Source organism: Lethenteron reissneri, chromosome 19, assembly GCF_015708825.2.
Source record: "Lethenteron reissneri isolate LAM-NWPU_2019-01 chromosome 19, ASM1570882v1, whole genome shotgun sequence".
Taxonomy (NCBI): domain Eukaryota; kingdom Metazoa; phylum Chordata; class Hyperoartia; order Petromyzontiformes; family Petromyzontidae; genus Lethenteron; species Lethenteron reissneri.
The window spans coordinates 7,275,415-7,295,645 of record NC_083797.1 but is presented as its reverse complement, the minus strand read 5'-3'; the positions used below and the strand labels follow the sequence as shown (position 1 = coordinate 7,295,645).

General features: G+C 45.2%; 1 protein-coding gene across 2 annotated transcripts in view; it reads right to left on the bottom strand.

Annotated features, from left to right (window-relative positions):
* LOC133344219 (laminin subunit alpha-1-like) overlaps positions 1-20,231 on the bottom strand; it is a 144,982-nt gene that overhangs the window by 104,276 nt on the left and 20,475 nt on the right. For both annotated transcript variants that reach the window (XM_061554270.1, XM_061554271.1), the window contains exons 2-3: positions 5,394-5,564; positions 4,232-4,344 (exon numbers count right to left, since the gene is read on the bottom strand). In XM_061554270.1, coding sequence (XP_061410254.1) covers positions 4,232-4,344; positions 5,394-5,564 — 284 coding nt within the window. The remainder of the gene's footprint in view (positions 1-4,231; positions 4,345-5,393; positions 5,565-20,231) is intronic.

Here is a 20,231-nt window from a genome sequence, read left to right as displayed (position 1 = left end):
CTTTGATATGTTTCCTTTTCAGCCGTTCACAGGTGTGGTGTGCGCATGTGTATGTGTGGTGTGCGTGTGTGGTGTGCGTGTGTGTGGAGGTGCGTGTGTGGTGTACGTGTGTGTGTGTGGGGTGCGTGTGTGTGTGTGTGGTGTGCGTGTGTGGTGTGCGTGTGTGTGTGGGATGCGTGTGTGTGTGGTGTGCGTGTGTGTGTGGTGTGCGTGTGTGTGTGGTGTGCGTGGGGTGTGGTGTGTGTGTGTGTGGTGTGCGTGGTGTGTGGTGTGTGTGGTGTGTGTGTGTGGTGTGCGTGTGTGTTGCGCATGTGTGTGTGTGGGGTGCGTGTGTGTGGGGTGTGTGTGTGGTGTGCGTGTGTGATTTGCGCATGTGTGTGTGTGGGGTGCGTATGCGTGTGTGTGGGGTGCGTGTGTGTGTGTGGTCACCGTTCCTCCTTTATCATGGGAAAAGTAGAGCACAACATTTTGGTTTTCCTGCAGTGCTAATGAACAAACCACAACCGACTCTTGTTTCACAATTTACTGAATATTTTAGTTTTTCTATCACACTCGGAACTACCGTACGTAGCTCGGCCTTTCCTTGCAGTGTTCCTTCATCGCAAGGCCCGCGTGCCACTAGCGTCCACCCGGTGGCCTTTAGTGCGGCCTCTGACGCGCGGCCCCCCCACAATACACAAAGTGTGAAAACACCAAGCCAAATTGTTTCAAATGTGTGGGGGGCTTCACACCGATGTCTAATTGGCGAAAGTGCCCCCCCCCCCCTTCTTAAACTGCGTGAAGAACAGTGCTTTATTTTAAAAGGTAAAGGTGCAGCCCGGCAATTACTTGCTGGCAGAAGGACTTCCCCTAGGAGCTCTCGAAGGAATGTTTGTCTACTTTTCCAAGCCGGTCAAACGTCTTGGAAGAGGTGGGCGCGTGCACACTTGACCCCACTGCATACGACCTGCCGATCGATTAGCTGTGATGCACCCATTTATAATTCCGAGTCGGACAGAGGCTTTACTAAAGTCGCTCATTGTTTAAACTGCCGCGCCGGGAGGTCGAATCGAACCGGCGACGCTCTGGATTGCATGTCCAGTGCGCAACCCGTTGCACTGCTGTGGCAGCATCCTCTTTGATTGTAAACCAATACGAAACAATAACAGTTTGCCAAATAGACAATTGAAAAAGATTAACGTACCTCTGGAATTGGAACAAAGAAAAATATTGCTCAATCTCCTTCAATCAACTACTTCATTACCTAAGAATACATGGACAATGCAGTAATATGTAAGGTATATCTCCGCAAAGGCCTAGAGAAATTATAAAGCAACACACTATTTCAATTCTAGATTTGAAGCTTTCGTGACTGCAAGGATTTATACTCTTAGTTCTTTCGGTAAAGTCACGTAGGTAAAAAATGAAATTAATAAAAATAAAACGTCGTGATTTTTATTGTTTTATTTTTATTAATTTAATTTCTTTCCTACGTGACTTTACCGAAAGAACTAAGAGTATGAACACTATTTCAACCTTTACTATGTTAATTCCTTGATTATAAAAAAAAAGCGTAGACAAACAAAGAGCGTGTGTGAGGAACAGTCCCCGTCGCGAGACGCTGATCATACGACTCCCGCGTTGCTCGTCGGCCCGAGCCTGGGCGCATGGCCGCGCGCGCATGTGGCCGTCACGCTAACGAGCGTCGACAGCTCCATCACGAGGGCTGGAGGCTGCGTCTGCTGCAATCAGCCCCGGGGATTAACGATGGGCGCTCGGTCACCAACCCGCCGGCGATCGTGCCGGGAACCAGGGACCCCGACTGGAATTGGTCCGTAACGGACGTCAAAATGCCGGTCGTCGTCACGTGGCCGAGCCCGCTAGCGCGCTCGTGCCAAAGGTTCGCGCGGATCAAATCCAGAAGGAGAAGGGAGAAGTGAGAAGGGAGAAGGGTGAAGGGAGAAGTGAGAAGGGAGAAGGGTGAAGGGAGAAAGAGGAGGAGGTTTTCAGGCTGGATGACCTGGGTGGATTCCTGTCTGGCTGGGTGCCGCGCTTCAAAGTGTTGCGTGCGCGATGATGTCACCCGCATCCCGTAGCGTCGAGCCGGGTTCGTGTGTGTCGTGCTCCACCCCGGATGCGTATCCCACACAAATGTGCGGCACGCTCTATTCTGCTGTCACCTATCACTCTCAAACGATCGTACTACCATACTAAACGGAAACAACGGAGGGAGCGCCGTGGGTGGGAAAATGGAGGAGTGAGGAAGATAGGAGGAGGAGAGGGACGGGGAGACAAAGGGCTTGCAATGGAGAGGAAAGAGAGAGAGAGCAACATGGAAAGAGGAGAGCAGAGGGAAAGCGATACTAATAATCAGTGGGAGGGAGGATTAGGGGGAGGCAAGAGAGATTGAGCTGGGAAAGGGAGAGGGCGGGTGATGGAGGGTGAGAGGTGAGAGGTGGAAACGGACATAGATGGGGGGGAGTGGAGAGAGGAGAGGGGGGCAGAGGAATTGAGTACCGGATACAACGAATAAACGATAAATCGAGATAAATTGTGATATACAGTACAGAAAAGGCAAGATGCAGGTGGAGAGAGACAGGGCTTTATATCAGCGTACATTTTTGCTGGCTGGATAACTGGGAGAGAGATGGATGGGCAGCAACATCCAAAATGTGTGGCTTGCTAGTTAACCATGAACAAAATACGTGCAACAATTGTGTGCCAGCATCGTGGTCCGCATTTTGGTGAATTTGATCAATTTCCCTCAAATAACTTGCTCGCAATAATAGCTGCTGCAACGCTTGGCGGGATACACCTGAACAAAAAGTCACGTGACTCAGCGAGACCTTCCCGAGTAAATAAGTGTATCAGAAAAAAAAATGTGAGCCGCCTATCCGTGAAGCCCCGTGGCTCCTAACTTGCTGGCCGATTTGTTTCCACCATGTTAGAAATTCTTTATCTACAACAGCAGGAATGCTGCGTGCTATCATCGCCTCTAAATATCACATGATTCCTGCATCTATGCGAAACTGGCCCGTAGTTCTTCGCTACGCCGGTGGATAACTCCCTGATCGGTGAGATTGTATGGTAGTGGGGGAGGGAGGAGGAGTGAAGCTTGGTATGCAGTTATTGCTCACATACTGCTTAGGAAAGAAAAAAAAACTGAAGGTGAATTATACAAATAAAGTGAACTTTAATGGATTCATGGTAGCTAAAGCACGCGCGTGACTCTCATTAAGTGTGACATTGGAGAAAAGTCAATCTCTGCATTAATCTTCTAAAAGCCACACGGTTCACTCGGTCAAAACCTAAAGAATTGCAATTAATATCTAAAGATGAAGCTCCAGTCCCTGATGGCCTAGAACAATCTTAAGATGGTCCCCCTTCACTCATCCCGTGTGGAATTGCGACCAGGATTGTTGTGAGTAATACCTTGGCCAAATACGTAAAACAAACGAGAGCTGAATCATTTAATAGGTAACCACAATACTGCACATAGGCTGGGAAAATGAGAAAAGTAATATATCCATTTGTTTACAATAATCATATAATTTACTTGGCGCAGGTGAGTTGCCCTTTGCAAAGGCTTGGCCATTTCTATTAACGAGTGTTGGGCAGGTGCCCGGATAAAAAAAAATCAATCATTGCAAGATGATACCACTTAAAGCTACGTGCAGAGAGTTTCAAGAATCCATTTCTGTTTCTGACATTTCAGAGCCACCTCTCACAGCCCAAACCTTCAACACTTGGTGTTCACAGGCAGTCGCCAATGCAAGTACCAATACCAGGCTCAACTCCGCTGCGCTTCAAAGCAAAGTCCTCCACAAGTCATTCTTGTAAAATAGCTTAAGGATGAATATTTCTCACCCACGTAAACAAATACATTCAATCAATCAATCCATGAAACACGTGCATGGCCAATTTGGTAATATGTCTCAGTAGTTTCACTGAATGCTGTTACTCCGATTCTAAACATCAGATGAAAAAGTTCAACAACACTCATTGGCTGCCTCTAACTGCCTGGCAAACTGTAATCTGGCTCCGACCCATGGTGCTCGCACAACTCTCTCCAGTTGCGTTTTGGGGAGTGCCACGGCAAGTCCGGCACAGCGCCCGGCGTCTCGCTCCACGTGTGAACGGACACAACGCCGAACAACAAGCAGCACGAGCCGAACATCACATCGGGAGGAAGAAGAGAAGAAAAGAACGAAAAAAAACCACACCTGTGTGCCAGTAATGCTCGATGTCTCACCTGCTGTAGGTCGAGCGTGATGGTGACCCAGTGAAACTTCCTGCCGTTCTGTATGCTCGGGCTCTGCCACCAGCCGTTGGTGCCGTCATTAGCGTTTGTAATGGGGTGGCGCTCTGCGGTCAGAAAAACACGCGAAACAAACTGTGACCACAATGCAGCGCGGCGGTTCCTGTCTGTGCGCCATGCAGCAAGGGTTAAACACTACGTGTGTAGTTCGGGACATCAATGGACATGGCATTCTCTGGCTCTGCTTTGTTCTTTTCACAGAAGAGGAAGGCAATGTCCCTTTTTACATGTCATGCTGTATATGACTTAAAGCGGCACTTATATATACAATTCACCATGGGCTGAGATCAATTTATGATGAAATATAATTTTTGGTCGCATGAGCATGATAACGTATGCAATTTTTTGCCCTGGTAATAACATGAAATTACATATCTCTTTTTGTATATTCCCAGTAAAGCCGAGATCCATCTCGAGTCTTGTATTGGGAGGTTTGGCGTTGCTGCTCGATGCTTCTGTAATCCCCCTGCTGCCCATCTACAGCTTAGTTCGGTCCCTTCACTCTCCCTCTTTATTCCCCTACGAGACCAAGATGCAGAGCTGAACTTTTCTGGTGCCTCTTTTTTACGTGCGTGTGTTTATATCGTTAAAGTAAACAGCTTACTTGTGCCTGTGCTGAACTTTGCTGGTGCCTCTTGCTCTCAAGGGGAACCATTGATCTCCCTTGCAAGATACCCAAGCTAACAAATCAAAATAACCTCTACACCCTAAAACTCTATTTGCCATGTGGGAGTAAACCCAGAGAAAACCCACATATACCAGGGGTAACACTCCAAACTCCACAGACATATTCAAGCCTTATTTTCTGTAGTACCATCTCCTGGCTACCTGTTTCAAACTGATGTTGATTACAATAAACTAAAACAACTAAACAATAGCAGATTACATTTAAATGGATCCGGTATGTCGTAAATCTGTATATAAAAGACATGCAAAACTAAGTGAACATCTATAGAAAATAACAGTTTTACCCCACCGGGTGTAAGCTGCAATTGGTCAGGGCGTATACGTGAGATACAGGACGTCGCACACCATATATGCACGCAACATACGTGCACGACTGGTGTGTTTAACGATGAGCAATTGGTGGACCCACCGTCAGGGATGTGGCTGTTTAAGTTGCAGACGCGGCACTGGGAGTTGCGGTTGGGCCGGCCTGGCACGTGCTCCACCAGCTTGCAAAAGATCTCGGCGCTGTTCTCACCACACGTGGCATTGGCATGGATCTTGGCGTTGGAGGCCAAGTTCAGGATGGCTGGGAAGAGGCCTGAGAGCACGCACGGCCAGATGGGAACGTGGAGAAAGAGAGACAAAGCAACAAAGATAAATACAAGTTCGACTTCAGTACGATATTCACTTCAATTCTTAAAAAGATGAATAATTGGAAGAGGTCTATATTTGGCAGAGCATTACGAGGAACATGTTAGGGTACGAGGCCAGATCCCAGGAATTGATGGAACAATGGTAGCTGAGCACAATGTAATAATATTTGAGATTAAAAGAGATTTAATTAGACTTGCCATTCATGACGTACACACAACAATTAACGCAATTTGCACCTTTCTTTGCAAGTGCGGTGTGGTGCATATGTTAGAATATTAGCCACCGTGGAATTTAGGAGTTGCTGCGGAGCGAGGTGCGTCGAGCAATTTTAACATTTGCAAAAAGTAGGAATGCAGATTGTTTCCGTATCGTTTCATTGTACTCCGTGTAGCTAATCTAAAAATAAATAACGTAATGCGAAAGGAACAAACAGGAGTACCAATATCAGTGGCTTGTGGCTCGCCATCGGAAAAAGAATTAGCGAATCGTTAACTTTCAGATACGCTTCTGTGGCTGTCTGGAACGTTCTTCCTTCCGATATGAGGAAGCCTCTGGAGCTATGCACATTTCAGTCTCGATTGAAAACTCATTTGTTTAGAATTCATTTTTGTGTTTAGTTTGTCGTCCTTCCCCCGCACCTCCAATTGGCGCGGTTAGCCAATGGGAGGTGCCAATGGGAGGTGCCATGCATCAGTTGCAGAAGTCGAGAAACGATTCTCAGCGAATTCATGATGTCCCTCGGTGCCTTCCAGGTTCAAAGGTCAGGCACAATGAGTGAGCAATTCATTAGGTCCCCCAGGGACTTGTTCCCACGCTGTACCCAGCTGCGGCTGTGTATGGGGCCATCATTGGGACGTCCACACATGTCAAGTGATCCCTTCATACATTCTTACTCACAGATCAGAATCAACGAAATGGCAAATCTCACCTAAACAGGGAAATATAAGCTCAATGGAATAATTTGCCAAGATTAACGTTATTCCTCACTATATAACGTTTAAGATAATTAACTATTCAACGAATTAAATTGTTCAACGGAAAATAGATGATACCACGTACTCAAAACAGAACATCCACAACGAATGCTTTCCATGTCATGCTGATGACATTTTTAACCACACACAACGTAATAGCATGATCGTACATCAATGGGCCTATAGTAAAACAGCAATAAGATAAACAGTCACACATTGGCACATGTTACCAAGTACATGAAGTTCATGAAACCATTTGTAAGTTAGTCACATGTGGACGTTTCATCATTGACGTATTTTTAATATATACCAGAAAATAGGCAGTTTGCATTGACAATTGTTAGCTATGCTTGAGCTACTTGTGAGTGCACACTTCACTGTTGAGTGTCTAGTGAAATCAATACGCACGATTTAGCATGTATTTACCCAGGAGGTTGGGATGGAAAAAAAACTACGTAAGGATTCATATTGGATATTGCATGTACTTAAAATGCACATGCATGCACATACATCCATCACATATACTGCAGTGTTATTTATGTAATATCATCATCCTCATCTTCTTCTTGGTTCTTTCGGTAAAGGCACGTAGAATGGAAATAATAAAATAATTCTAACGACGTTTCGGCCACAACGCAAGCAGCCGTCCTCAGGTGGAGAGCAGGTCTGTCGAGAAGACCTGCTCTCCACCTATGCTCAAGCAGATTGGCACCAATCTTTTCTGTCGCCAAGACATTCACTGTGAGGTCATTCCTCTCTTTCCCTGCTCCTTCCATTTTTCAGGACGCACTTTTAATTTCCCTGCTCTTGTTCATCCTACATGTGGGTCCAAATGGTGCCAGTTAATTTCTCATCACTGCTCCCAGCAGGTGAAACCTCTTTCTTACTTTAACGTCGATCACTCTTTGGGTGCGACTTAGATGCAGTATCCTTCTGTAGCAATACATCTCGAGTGCCAATAGCTTATCTCTTTCAGTTTTAAAATCCTTTATATTAAGTTCACTTGCGCGCTTGCTTGCTTGCTTACGACCGTGCAAATCTTTCGGTCGTTTTTTAACCCACTTCCCGTGATCCAATCGAGCTGACATTTTGCACACAGACTCGTTGTGCGTGACAATTTCTTTTCGTGAAATTTTTTTTCCAAAATTTTCCACTTTTTAGGTATTTTTTTTATTTAATTACCAATTGCTTAATGGAGACAGGCAATCATCTGACCCATAGGTGGCAGCCATCTCAAGCCAGAGGACGAGAGGACTCTAGCCGCCCGTTGCAAAGACCAATGTGGGCTGGGTTGTGGCCCATTGAACACGCATATAAAGGATTTGTAGTGAAAAACTTTGTTTTTACGGGTTAATTTTTTTAATGTCAAAGTCCCTCGCAAGCGTACAGGGCTGCACTGAACACGCATGCTTCTCGTTCCACTTCTATGCCCAGAAAAGCCTCTTTTTTCCAGCAACATTCTGCCAGGATGATTGGTCAATCACCAGTTTCATTGCGAGTTGTCTTAGCGATGTGAGGAAAGTGGAGAACTCGGAGGAGACCCGTGCGCATCAGGGGCAGAATAGGGCCCTCCTCGCTGCGAGGCGCAAGCGTGAACATGGCGCTGCCACCCTGCTGATCACGTAGCATCAATTCAATTCGAATGCATTAAGCACTCGACCCGCCACAGTTCGGAAACACTGCACCCCTGGTACACGTACACATTGCAAATGCGCCTGCATGCATATTTACCGACCGTAGCACGCACAGTACGTAAGAGCTATGCACACCTGGATGGACAGCAAATAGTCCACCCCCACAGACTTTTTGGGAAAAGTGCTGTTAGTGAGCACCTATGAAGGCCAGCATGGCACACGAGGGGGTGGGTGGACAGCACCACGCCCGGCCGCCTTTGTCTTGTGATGTTGTCACGCCGGGTATTTTTCTGAGGCCGAGTCGACCTCGGGGAGACCCGAGACCGGATCAGATAATAGAATTGTCACCTCATATTGGCCGCGAGCGGCTTTCGTTGAGCAGTGCGCTAACTACTGCACCACCGCTCCCCCCCCCTACACACGCGAGCACGGAGGCGACTGCTCTTGTTTACGTGTTAAAGGGAAGTACGGAAACCCACTGAAAAACAAACAAATAACAATTCTACTTTGGAACCAGCAAACACTGCTTTACCTGGAATCATTGCACGCTGTCAGAGAACACAAACTATTGCTAATGTTCACAGGAGCAGCAGCAGCAGCGTGCGCATTGTGACTTGATTGCATTAGCACCTTTCCACAAACATTGCACCGACGAAATGCACGAAAAGGCTGCCAGCGCTTTGAAAGCACCGGCAAACATTCTTACCCCCCGTCCACAAAGTGACGGTATCATTTTTTTTGGTAGAATCCCCCCTCGGTTGACGTTTTTTACGAGATCGGGGGGTGGGGGGTGGGGGCAGCCTTTCTTTGTGGCCCGTAACAATCGGCAATGTGTGCAGAGAGTGCTGGACTGCTGGCGAAGTGTTAGTTCGTGAAGGGGCCGCGCGTGACTAAACACACCCCACCCACACACCTTCCCGTTGCACCAACAGCCCGCTGGAGGATCGAACGTGAAACGTGCGCTACGGCGTAAACGCTCGCCCCAAAACCAACACTTCCACTGCGTTCAAATGAACCTCGCATGATCACAAGACCGAACCCTAATCTGTTACCCGAGGTATTTCCCAGCCAACACGGGCTGGAGTTGAATGGACTTTGGCCAGTGGCGTTTCTTGGTCTCTGTTTTTTCTCTCTCTCTCTCTCTTCTTCTTCTTTGCTGTGAAAGAAATCCATTTGGGAAAGCTATACCCTGGCGACAAGCTACTTTGCTTAAGCCACGGAGGTATTCAGCAGCAAGTTAACTCTTGCATTTGCCAGAACGAGGTGATGGATTTAAGACGATTGCATGTGTGTGTGTGTTTGCGAGCATTATGGGGAGCGGTGGTGTAGCGGTTAGCGCTACGCTGCGCTATGAACCCGGCCACCCGAGTTCGATTCCCGCTCACGTCCAACACCCAGTGACGATTATCTGAACCGGTCCTAGGCCTCCCCTAGGTCGACTCAGCCTCAAATGAGTACCTGGTGCGGTGTGTAAACATCACCACTAGGGAGACAAAGGCGGTCGGGCGTGGTGCTGGCCACCCACCCCCTCGTGTACCATTGCGGCCTTCATACGGTGCTCGTTAACAGCACTTGCCCCTACAGTCTGTTAAGGCTATATGGGGGATCTTTGTCTTTGTTTGCGAGCATTACATAAGAACCCGGCCCACCTGAGTTCGATTCCCATCCACGACCAAAAACAGTGGCGACTATTTTAATCGGTCCAGGGCCTCTCCTTGATGTGGAAACGTCAGCGCTGGGGAGATAAAGGTGGCCGGGCATGGTGTTGGCCTCCCACCCCCTCGTGTGCCCCCCGTCTGCCATGCCCAGCCTTGATCGGTGCTCACTGACAGCACTTGCTCCAAGAGCCTGCAAAGGCTAGACGGGGGTTCTTTTTACTTGTGCAGGCTTAAGTGAGGGAGTTTGTAGTAAGTACGATACAACCGTACCATGAAACGAATGTGCATGACTGCGTTCGCCACAAAGTTAATGCTCCCGTGTTTCAGTGGCGATGGATAAAGCTCCTTAAACGTGATTACACACATACCTAGCAAAAGCAATATTATACTTTTTGGCACTGAAAAACGAGGACCTAAAAAAATACCCCACGAAGGTTTTTAGCTTGTAAAGTTTTTCTTAAACTCGTATATGACATCTCTATTGCATACACATTATTTAGTATTCCAGTCTTGGAAGAGTTAATCCGACCGGTACATTTTCAACGCATATAAGCATGCACACCAATTTATTTAAGTTTTAAGATCAGTGTTTGACGGAGATGTGGATGATTGTTGGCAAGTTTCTGTGAATGGGAAGAGTTTTGATGCGTAAAAATGTAATAAAAAATATTTTAACGTGGAAAGTACTTAGTGTAATGTTCCTTGAATGATATAATCGCCATATTGGCTAAACAAAAATAGTACAGTCACGCCTTTAATTATAACGGACAACATTTCAACAATAGAATAAAAACATTTGAGTCAATAATTATTATAACCTGGAGGTTATTTTCACTCATAGGGTAGTCAAATGACAGGATCTGCTTACATTTCTACTTTGCTAAACCCATTCAGAATATATCATCCCCCACCATCAGCACACTTTAGTAATTCACCTGCCATGGAATGTGATGCTAAAGCCAAAAATGGGGGCGCAGATCACTCATAATTACAAGTACTGTGAGTTGCAAAAATATAGAAAATCGGGGTAAAATAAGGACGTATAAAAACACTGATCGTTATCGATTTTAAGTTAAATTATACGTGCAGGTCTAAGACTATTCCTTGTTGAATCTTATATATATATAAATGTTGTATATAACAGTTTCACGTGAACTTCTAGTAAAAAAAAATTGGAATTATATTGTGACCATGAATTTAAATAAGTAATTACATCAGGAAGAGACGTATTATTAGATCCGTAAAAACAACCCCTCAATAAATGTTCCCAGGATTAATTCATGTATGCTTAGTTTGTAATAGGAGACGCGCGATTCTTAAATACTACATCTATCTTTTTAATACCTCAAGGAGGGTTCTAAGACCAGCAAGGGAGCAATTTAAAATTAGCCTCCAGCAGAGACGAATCTGGCGTAACCTTTGTACCGCGTGACAAACACATGGAAAATAAGTACTACACATGAACCAAAACTTAGACAGCTTCACTTCTCTGTAAAAGCTAAAGGTGCAGCCCTGAAACTGCTTGCTCTAGACGCTGTTGGCAGAAGGGCCTCCCGGAGACTCGGGGGAGCTCTCGAGAAGAGGGCCTTTGGCCTACGACTGCAAGTTGGTCAGGGTGGGAATACCCACCGTAACCAACCTACTGATCGACTGCGGCATACACATTCCTACTGCTGGCTGGACAAGCAGTAGTGGGGGGATATCATAAACTTGCCCATTGTTTCAATGGCTCTGCCAAGAGATATAATCGTCGGCACGTGAATTGCCAGTCCAGCGAGTTACCCGTTACACCACGGGCAGCATCCATCGTAACTCTTGTACACGAGCCTTTGAGTCGGTGGCACTTTACACGTTGTGTACAATGCTCGCCACTGTAAATGTTATAGGAGTGCATTACTTTGTTCGGAAAATAGATGCGGAACAATGTTATCATCGCAAAGGCCAAATACTTGGGTGGTAGCATAATGAAAATGATAATGTAGCGGAGCAGTTTGTGGAATGCGCCGTGAATAAAAGAATTGTGCAGGTCGCATGATTCATTCAAATGAGGTTATTGAGACAAAGTCACGTGCTCATATTGCGCTTTCAATACACAGTACTGTGTCCGTATTGTTTGTCCATTGAACAGAAAACAATCCATAGTACACTATATTATAGCCAACTCTGTCTTAACCAACAAAGTGTGCTCATAATCCTGCAAAAAATAACATGAAAGAAAGAACAATGGAAATCCACAATTTAAAGCATTGTGTTTCATCCAAACACACACGCACAAAAAATCAGAGGATCTTCGAATTCCTAATTCTCAGCTGCCAAGAACTTAATTACGGGCCATAAGTCTCCAGTGATGGAGAGAACTGCACAGCCTCTGTGTGCTGCTTGGCAATCAGATGGGGCATGGGTCCAAGCGTCAACCTATACTTGATACACACTCCGTTATGAAGTGGTGATGCCCGCTCTCTTTGCGTGTGCTCGTGTGTGTGTGTGTGTGCCCGTGCGTACGCATGCTGTCCTTGTCGGGCTAGGGAAGAGAGGGTGGTGGCGAATAGGGGCAGTGTGTCGGTGTGCGTTTTGCCATTGCCTTCACACCGACGGATCTGGCGTAAGAGCAGTACGTTCAAATGATCAGATGAAGACCTACCATCTTAATGTGCCATTATGTCATCGTGATAATGTATAATGCCTGAAAAATCATATTGGCACATGCCATTGATTCAAAAGGTCTTCATATTGCAGGGATTGAGAAGCAGAAACGTAGTTGACACATTGCACTATAATGCCAGTGATCCGAGTTCAATTCCAGACCACGGCAAACACCATAGGTGGGTCGTATTTGAACTATTCTGGGGAAATTCCCCTCTACTTCCCCCACCCACGCTCCCCCCCCAACTACCCACATCCCCACCCACCCCTCTCATCAACCCGCACTGACCAACGTGAATAAATATCATCAAACAACCCCCATGATTGACATCGTGTGGTATGGCCTTAATCCAAGGCTGAATATTGTCATTATGAATATTAACTCCATAACAAGTTTTTCATTGACCTTTTGTGACTCGTCAATAAGATCAAATTAGTTTTTTTTTTAAACAGACACTTGAATATATTTGTGCTTATCCAACAACCTTCATCAACCGCCACCAGGATTGTGTTTGCGATAACAATCTTAATTTGGAGCTTTCGTGACTGCAGGAATTACTCTTTGGTTCTTTCGGTAAAGTCACGTATAAAGATAAAATAATAAATTAAATACGATAACACACACTTCTAAAATGTGTCTTCATCAGCCCCAGGCTATAATTAAGTCTGCACAAAACCCACTTTGCTAATGTACGGCAAATTGCTACCTCGAAAAGATGCTCACCACTGAAGTTAAATCCCGTTGCCCCATCACTATTCCTTCTCAACAAGTCTTCTGGATTCCTGAGATAAAGTCTTCTTCCCTATTCATTGAACCGGTCGCTAGGCAGCAGGGGCCTGTAATTTACACACAGAGCCGCCAAGTCACATTCAGTCAGCATTGGCAAACACTGCGAATAAAAGCCAGAGAATGGCCGTCAGTCTGACCAGTGCACAAAACAAGTTTGAATTGCCAGCTGACCAGCCCATTACGAGAGAAATTCTCTTCTGCTTTGAGCTTCTGCGGTAGGGAGAAGATAAGTCTATAGCAAGCGTAGCCATTCCGTTGGGTCTCATTTCAAAATGGAAGCGCAGTCAGTGTCTGGGATGGAATGGAACGCGGACAAAGAACAAAGTGAAGACAATTTTTTGAGAGGAGGATAAGAATCATGATTAGGTAACCTGACAAGCTCCCAGATGCAAGTGAATGACACGTGCCGAGTGAGCCAGCGCTGCCATGTGCACAAATGCAATTGCCACCCAATTACACGCAGGCCAGGCTCGCCTATATTTGGAAATCCAGCGGTTAAATCCATAACGACCCACCAACACATTTAAGCCGAGTGCCGGCATTTATGACAACAAAAAGACAACGCTGAAATTGTACCTTGTGAGTTCAACACGTAGGCTGTTGCGGCCAATATCATCCATGAGAGTTTTTTTTTAGTTAGATCGCGTAAAAAAAACCTCTTTTTGACGTAACTTGTGTGTACTATGCATAGTACACAACAAGTAGCAAGTTTAAAACACGACATTGTTCACGCAATGGCCATCGTTTTAGCGTTAAAACACAGCCCACTATTCCAACAATTTATAATCTTACTTTAGAGACCGACATACAAATAAAAAATATGCATAGAGAGAGCACGCGTGCGCAGTCATACTTCACAGCAAAAAACAAGAAACTAGGCACAACACTTGACGCTAAATTAAACTTTGGTGGCGCAAAGTGATAGAGGTGAGATGAAAGCTGAGAGCCCTGGGGGGCTTTCCCAAACACGCCAGCATCATCAAAGAGGGACGCAGCGAGCACGCAGCGTGGGCCTCCTGTCTGTGTAACACGACGTGCCGAGCACGAGTGATTGTGTGTGTGGGGGGGGAGACACGATCTTGTTTGGCGATGGGCCCAACTTGTGTTGACTCCACGCTCCCCCAACATCAGAGGCACACTGTTTCGTGCCGGCAAAAGCGGCAATGCTGGTTACCGATTTAATCTCCTTTTTTTATTCTTGTGGATACCCCCACTGGGTGTTGTTGTTTTTGTCTGTGCATTGAATGAAAGATTGTGTTTTGCTGTTTTTTTTTCATAGAAAATGTTCTCCCCCAATCATACGTTTCAAGACAATGCTGTAAAATATAAAGATGGTAAAACAAGAGGGTGTCTTGGTCAGAATAAGTTATTAACCAGGCATTATGTCTGGAGATAAAACCGTCTTGAACGCCACCTTCATGACTTGTTTTTTTTTACAATTGCGAAATGTTTTTCTTCTTGGTTCTTTCGGTAAAGTCACGTAGAAGGGAAGTAATAAAATAATAAAAATAAAACATAATAAAATAATTCTCACGACGTTTCGGCCACAACGCAAGCAGCCGTCCTCAGGTGACGACGCTGTCTCCCCGACAGACCTGGTCTTCACCTGAGGACGGCTGCTTGCGTTGTGGCCGAAACGTCGTGAGAATTATTTTATTATGTTTAATTTTTATTATTTTATTACTTCTCTTCTACGTGACTATACCGAAAGAACCAAGAAGATAAATCCCTGCAGTCACGAAAGCTTTAAATGCGAAATGTTTGTTTCGGTTTTTTTTTTAAGCCCGGAACATTACAGAGCAGTGAGAAATATTCCAGGACTACAACTCGACCTGGATCTTTGACACGCACTGAAGTGTTTGGAACTGGCTACCCAACTTTTTGATGGGGATTACATAACACAACACGTAACACAGGGGGGTGTGTTTGCAGATTTTTTTTCACAGGGGTACAAAAGTGCATAGGGCAGTCGCTGGACACTGAAAAAAAAATGCACGCTTGTGTGCGATCATAAAGCTGCAAAGGCATATAACACAACTCAGTTCTGTGTCTCCACGTAGAAATAACATCTTGATGTATTCCATCGAATGGCTTTCTCGAAAAAAATTATATCCATCAGCATTTGTCGAAGCGGGAAAACTGTGGACCGGTTTCATCAGCAGTCAGCATTGTGAAACATCGTACTCAAATTGTAAATTTACTCTCCACACACCGGCGGCCTGAAGTAGCACGTTTTGTTTACATGACACACCTTATTAGCTGGCTGTGTAGGGTGGTGGTGGGTTCCTAGACACATTTATATTTATGCGATCTAACCCAAAAAAACTTAATTATGAAGTGCTGCTGGTTTCCCAGATGTTATCGGCAAGAGCACTCCAACTAAACTACGAAGTGCACATTCCAGTAGCATCAATACTGCAGTTCACCTTCATAAACCTGTTGTCATATACAACTTTTCAATATTTACCTCCTATTGGAACATGTCCTCAGTCAAAACCAAAGATTTGCTTCAAACATTTTTTCCTTGTAAATAAATAAAATTCCAACAGTGACTGCAACTGCACGAATACCATATCGCCAGGTTCATCCTCTGCAACGCGTGCTCCCTTTGGTTTTGAGGCATTATCATTAAAGGACCTCTTTATCCTTTTAAAATCTCAGGTCTCACCCCACAGCACTGTCTCATATGCAATCACTCACATCCAAATGGCCCAGCTGAGCACACGGAGATGTTTGCACTCCAAACACATGGAAGCAAGGGCCTTTATTTTCGTTCCCAGAGGCAGCTGAGAGCATTGGGGAGGGCTTGGTGACTCCATATGAAGGGGAGGGGGGGTGCGGGGCTTTCCTTGGACGTTGATTAACCACAGATGATTAAAACCACGCGTATCTAAACATACAATGAATAGACCAATAGTATTCCTTGTGTGCTATAGGGTTATCTTTGAATTGCCATTTTGTTGTGCTTTTCTGTGTTGTGCCCGTGCATGATGAGCGCGGTGAATTGGTGCCAATTGAGGTTCGCATCCCGTTATGACGCAGGCAAGTGTGCTCGAGACAAAGTTGTGCTTTCACTACGTTGTTTCTTCTCGCGGGGAAAGGAAGATTGCATTGCGATCTTGTCTCAGGAGATGGTGTGGAGCGAGCCAGGTTCAACCAAGTAAACTAATTGTGGCAATTGCGCCATATAATGTCAAATATAAGTACATTAATACCGTTAAAATGAGAATGTCTATTAAGCTATCAGAAAAAAACATACCATGCTGTACAATGGTGTGTTAATTGGAGTCTCCAACCCTTGTTAACTCTCTCTAACGTCTCGTTTTGCGTGCTATGAAGGGCCGTTGTTGTCGACGAGCATGCTTTGTTTTTGTACGATGTAGAATGGTGTGACGGTATCCACGCAGGACTTGCAAATCCAGAGGTCACGAGATCATTTTCCTGGCGTTGCAGTCGGGCAACATTTTTAATCTCCATACCAACCTCCCCGACTCTGTCTGACCAGCAGCATCGATTGACGCATCCCACTGACAGTCAATTGATGTGTCGCGTGCGGCGGGGTAAAGTGTAGGTACTCACACATCTCCCGAGACGTTTGGCCAGCCTGGAAGAGTAGGCCAAATTATACCCTCGTGGCAGCAGTGGCACGATTGCAAGGCTGCACATTAACATGTTGTAACTTAGAACAATGCATTCTGCTCAAGTGTCTGTGCCTCACTATATCTATTTTTTCCCGGTGGTTTATAAATAAATCCAACCGTGTGGCAAATAGAGACGGGGCCATTCTGTTTATGCACTCTTGGTGTCATTTAAAAGAAGAGGAGATAGAAGCCAAAAAAAAACTGCAATTTATCAGATGTTGTTAAGAGCTGGTGTGGGAACAGCCACAACCAGCGTTGTGTTTTGACGGCAACGTTACAGTGATAAAACACCAGGGCTAGCAACATGCGTCTGCCAGAACTCGTATCGCACGTGCGCACACCTCTCCGCTCGCGTGAGCGAGAAGGATCATCTGTAAAAGCATTCGGAGATGTGTCCAAAACACTTGCTTGACGAGCATTAAATAAAAACGAAATGCAAATGCCACTTCCAAGACCCGGTCCGCTCGTGTGCCGAGATAAAAAACCGGATCCGTTTTCAACAGCGAACCGAATGCATGAACGAGATTGAGCAAAATTGAATTAAACACTTTTCGATTTAAAGCTTTCCTGTCTGCAGGGATTCATATTATTGGTTCTTTCGGTAAAGTCAATAAAAAATATGTTGTTTTATTTATTTTATCATTTCCCTTCAACGTGATTTTACCGAAAGAACCAATAATATGAATTAAACACATGCGATAATTGGTAGCATATCAACTCTGATTGACTGTGATTGTGCTTTGCAGTGGAATGGTTGTTTACATCAGCTGATAGAATCATTACTCTCCACCAAACAATAATGACAACTTAGTCCTTGGCTATGGCTGACACCCAAGACCACACATTTTATACTCCGTCCGCGTACAAAAGCAAATCGTAAATCATGTTTACGATTCTCTTTCTCCGTCAATTCAAACCAGCCAAAGAGCAGCATTAATGCTTGGAGCCATCATCTTCACCAGTAAAGATCTCTCCGACCTAAGCATGCTGTTGCAATGAGCATGCTTAGGTTCGAACACGCATGCTCATCGCAACAGAATTATTGGAAATACACAGCCACTATAGCAGCACAAGCTTCTGTCGTCATTTCAATATGCAGCTCCTTTATTCCTGGATCTTTTCAGGAGCCAAATAATCCGTCACACAATAGCTACCACAACGGTGCAGTGCACATCGTGAAAGACTTGCCTGCATGATTTAACCAACAGCTTTTGTTTTGTTTGCCTGCTTTGTTATTGTGTTATTTCAGCAACAGCATTTATGGTTACCCGCTTAAACAAAGAGAGAGAGAGAGCTGCGATGGCTAGGATTTAAGTGCTGTACTGTACGAGCATATTGAATTAAAAAACATTGACTACCACAAACACGTACGGGCATTTAGTTACACGTCTTTGTTACAAGCTGGTGCTGACGACGATTGCATCTGCGCGAGTGCTTGTGCACCACCTCCAAAACAGTCCCTCGTCACCGTTAACTCTGCCGATTGGTCTGCTGGAAACCGTAAATATTTAAATGCATCCTCCCTTTTTAAGGCTTTCGTGACTGCAGGGATTCATATTCTTGGTTCTTTCGGTAAAGTCACGTAGAAGGGAAGTAATAAAATAATAAAAATAAAACATAATAAAACAATTCTCACGACGTTTCGGCCACAACGCAAGCAGCCGTCCTCAGGTGAAAACCAGGTCTGTCGAGGTGACAGCTTGCGTTGTGGCCGAAACGTCGTGAGAATTGTTTTATTATGTTTTATTTTTATTATTTATTACTTCCCTTCTACGTGACTTTACCGAAAGAACCAAGAAGATGCATCCTCCCTGTCACGCGACCCGGACGAGTGTATTCCGTTGAATCCCATTGCAACCGAACATTGTTGAACGAGGCCAACTTCGCGCAGTGGCCTGTTAAAACATAACGCACTTTACTGGACATCCTAAGTCAATACAGTCATCTCGAATATGACTTCCCCTTTCAGGGCAATGTAAATCCTAGTCGACATACCTCTCCCAGCTCTGAAGAATGGATACATTTATTTTCCATTGTAATTCCGCTTCTGGATATCAAAAATCCGTTTGAATATGGCACTCGTACGAGGCCGATTATCAGCAATTACTTCGAGTGTTCCACCGTTCTTTTATCAGACACCTGTGCGGTGGAGGATTGAGGCGGGGTGCAATCATTAGCATTTTCAAAGAGGAGGGGGATACATTCCAGACTCTTCAAGCTATAAACCCCGGCTGCCTGGAACGCACCTGCTTTGGCAAGTTGCCCCGATGCAAATTGACGGCCCTAATCCTCACCCATTCTCTCAGATCATCATCCTGTGACCAATAAGCTACTTGTCCTGCGGCACGGCTGCTATCAGATGGGCTTTCCTTCTGCAAACCGTGTTCTAGGGACTTCCGATATTTTTCAGCTGTAGCTTGTCGAGCAATGAACGGCAACATTTACTTATTTTCATGGTGCATTCAAGGGAACGTTCTGCAAACATTACTAGCATGTAAAAACTCTCTTAAACAATATTTTTAGGTCGACCGATTTCATTGTGTTGTACGACGTCTAGACGGTAGTTTGAGGAGTGCACTATGAACTGGCCAATCGCTGCTTGATTCCTAGCCACGGGTAACATCAGTGCCGAGAGCTACACCTGTACCCCCCCCCCCTTTTTTCATGAACCTGCACTGAAAAGCGTGATCAATGCAGAATGGTATTTGAATTAGTGTGTTTTTGTTGTTGAATGTATGCATTGTGTATATGGTGAATTATAGAAATGTCTTCTAAAGCCCACATAGATCACCGAAATATATCGAGACACAAATTTGTTGAAAAAAATACCATTCATTTGCTCAGCGGAACGGACACATTTACCTATAAGAGAGTATTTAACACTTCATGGAATGAGTGAGGTTCATCCCTTACACACCATACCGGTTCACATCTCAGACCTCTCTGAACCAATGGGGAGTAATAGACTCAGTTGCGTGGTGTAACAGACTCAAACATTGCCGTGATTTAAAACAAAACTCATTTTGGAATTAACGCGATCGGCCACCGAGAGAGAGGCCTCGACTGACACGTCTAACAAAAAGAAGTTCACAAGCCTGAATGGAAACCGATTTCAATCCAAAGTACAAATCTGCGGAGCTTTCGTACACACTTAAGCCCATTTCACATCCGACCTAAAGTGTGCCGCCTCAATGGAGCTTCAGACATCACAGGCAAGGCAAGCACCTGTACAGTTTCTCTGCTCATTCCGTCACGACCCAGTGGCTCGGAT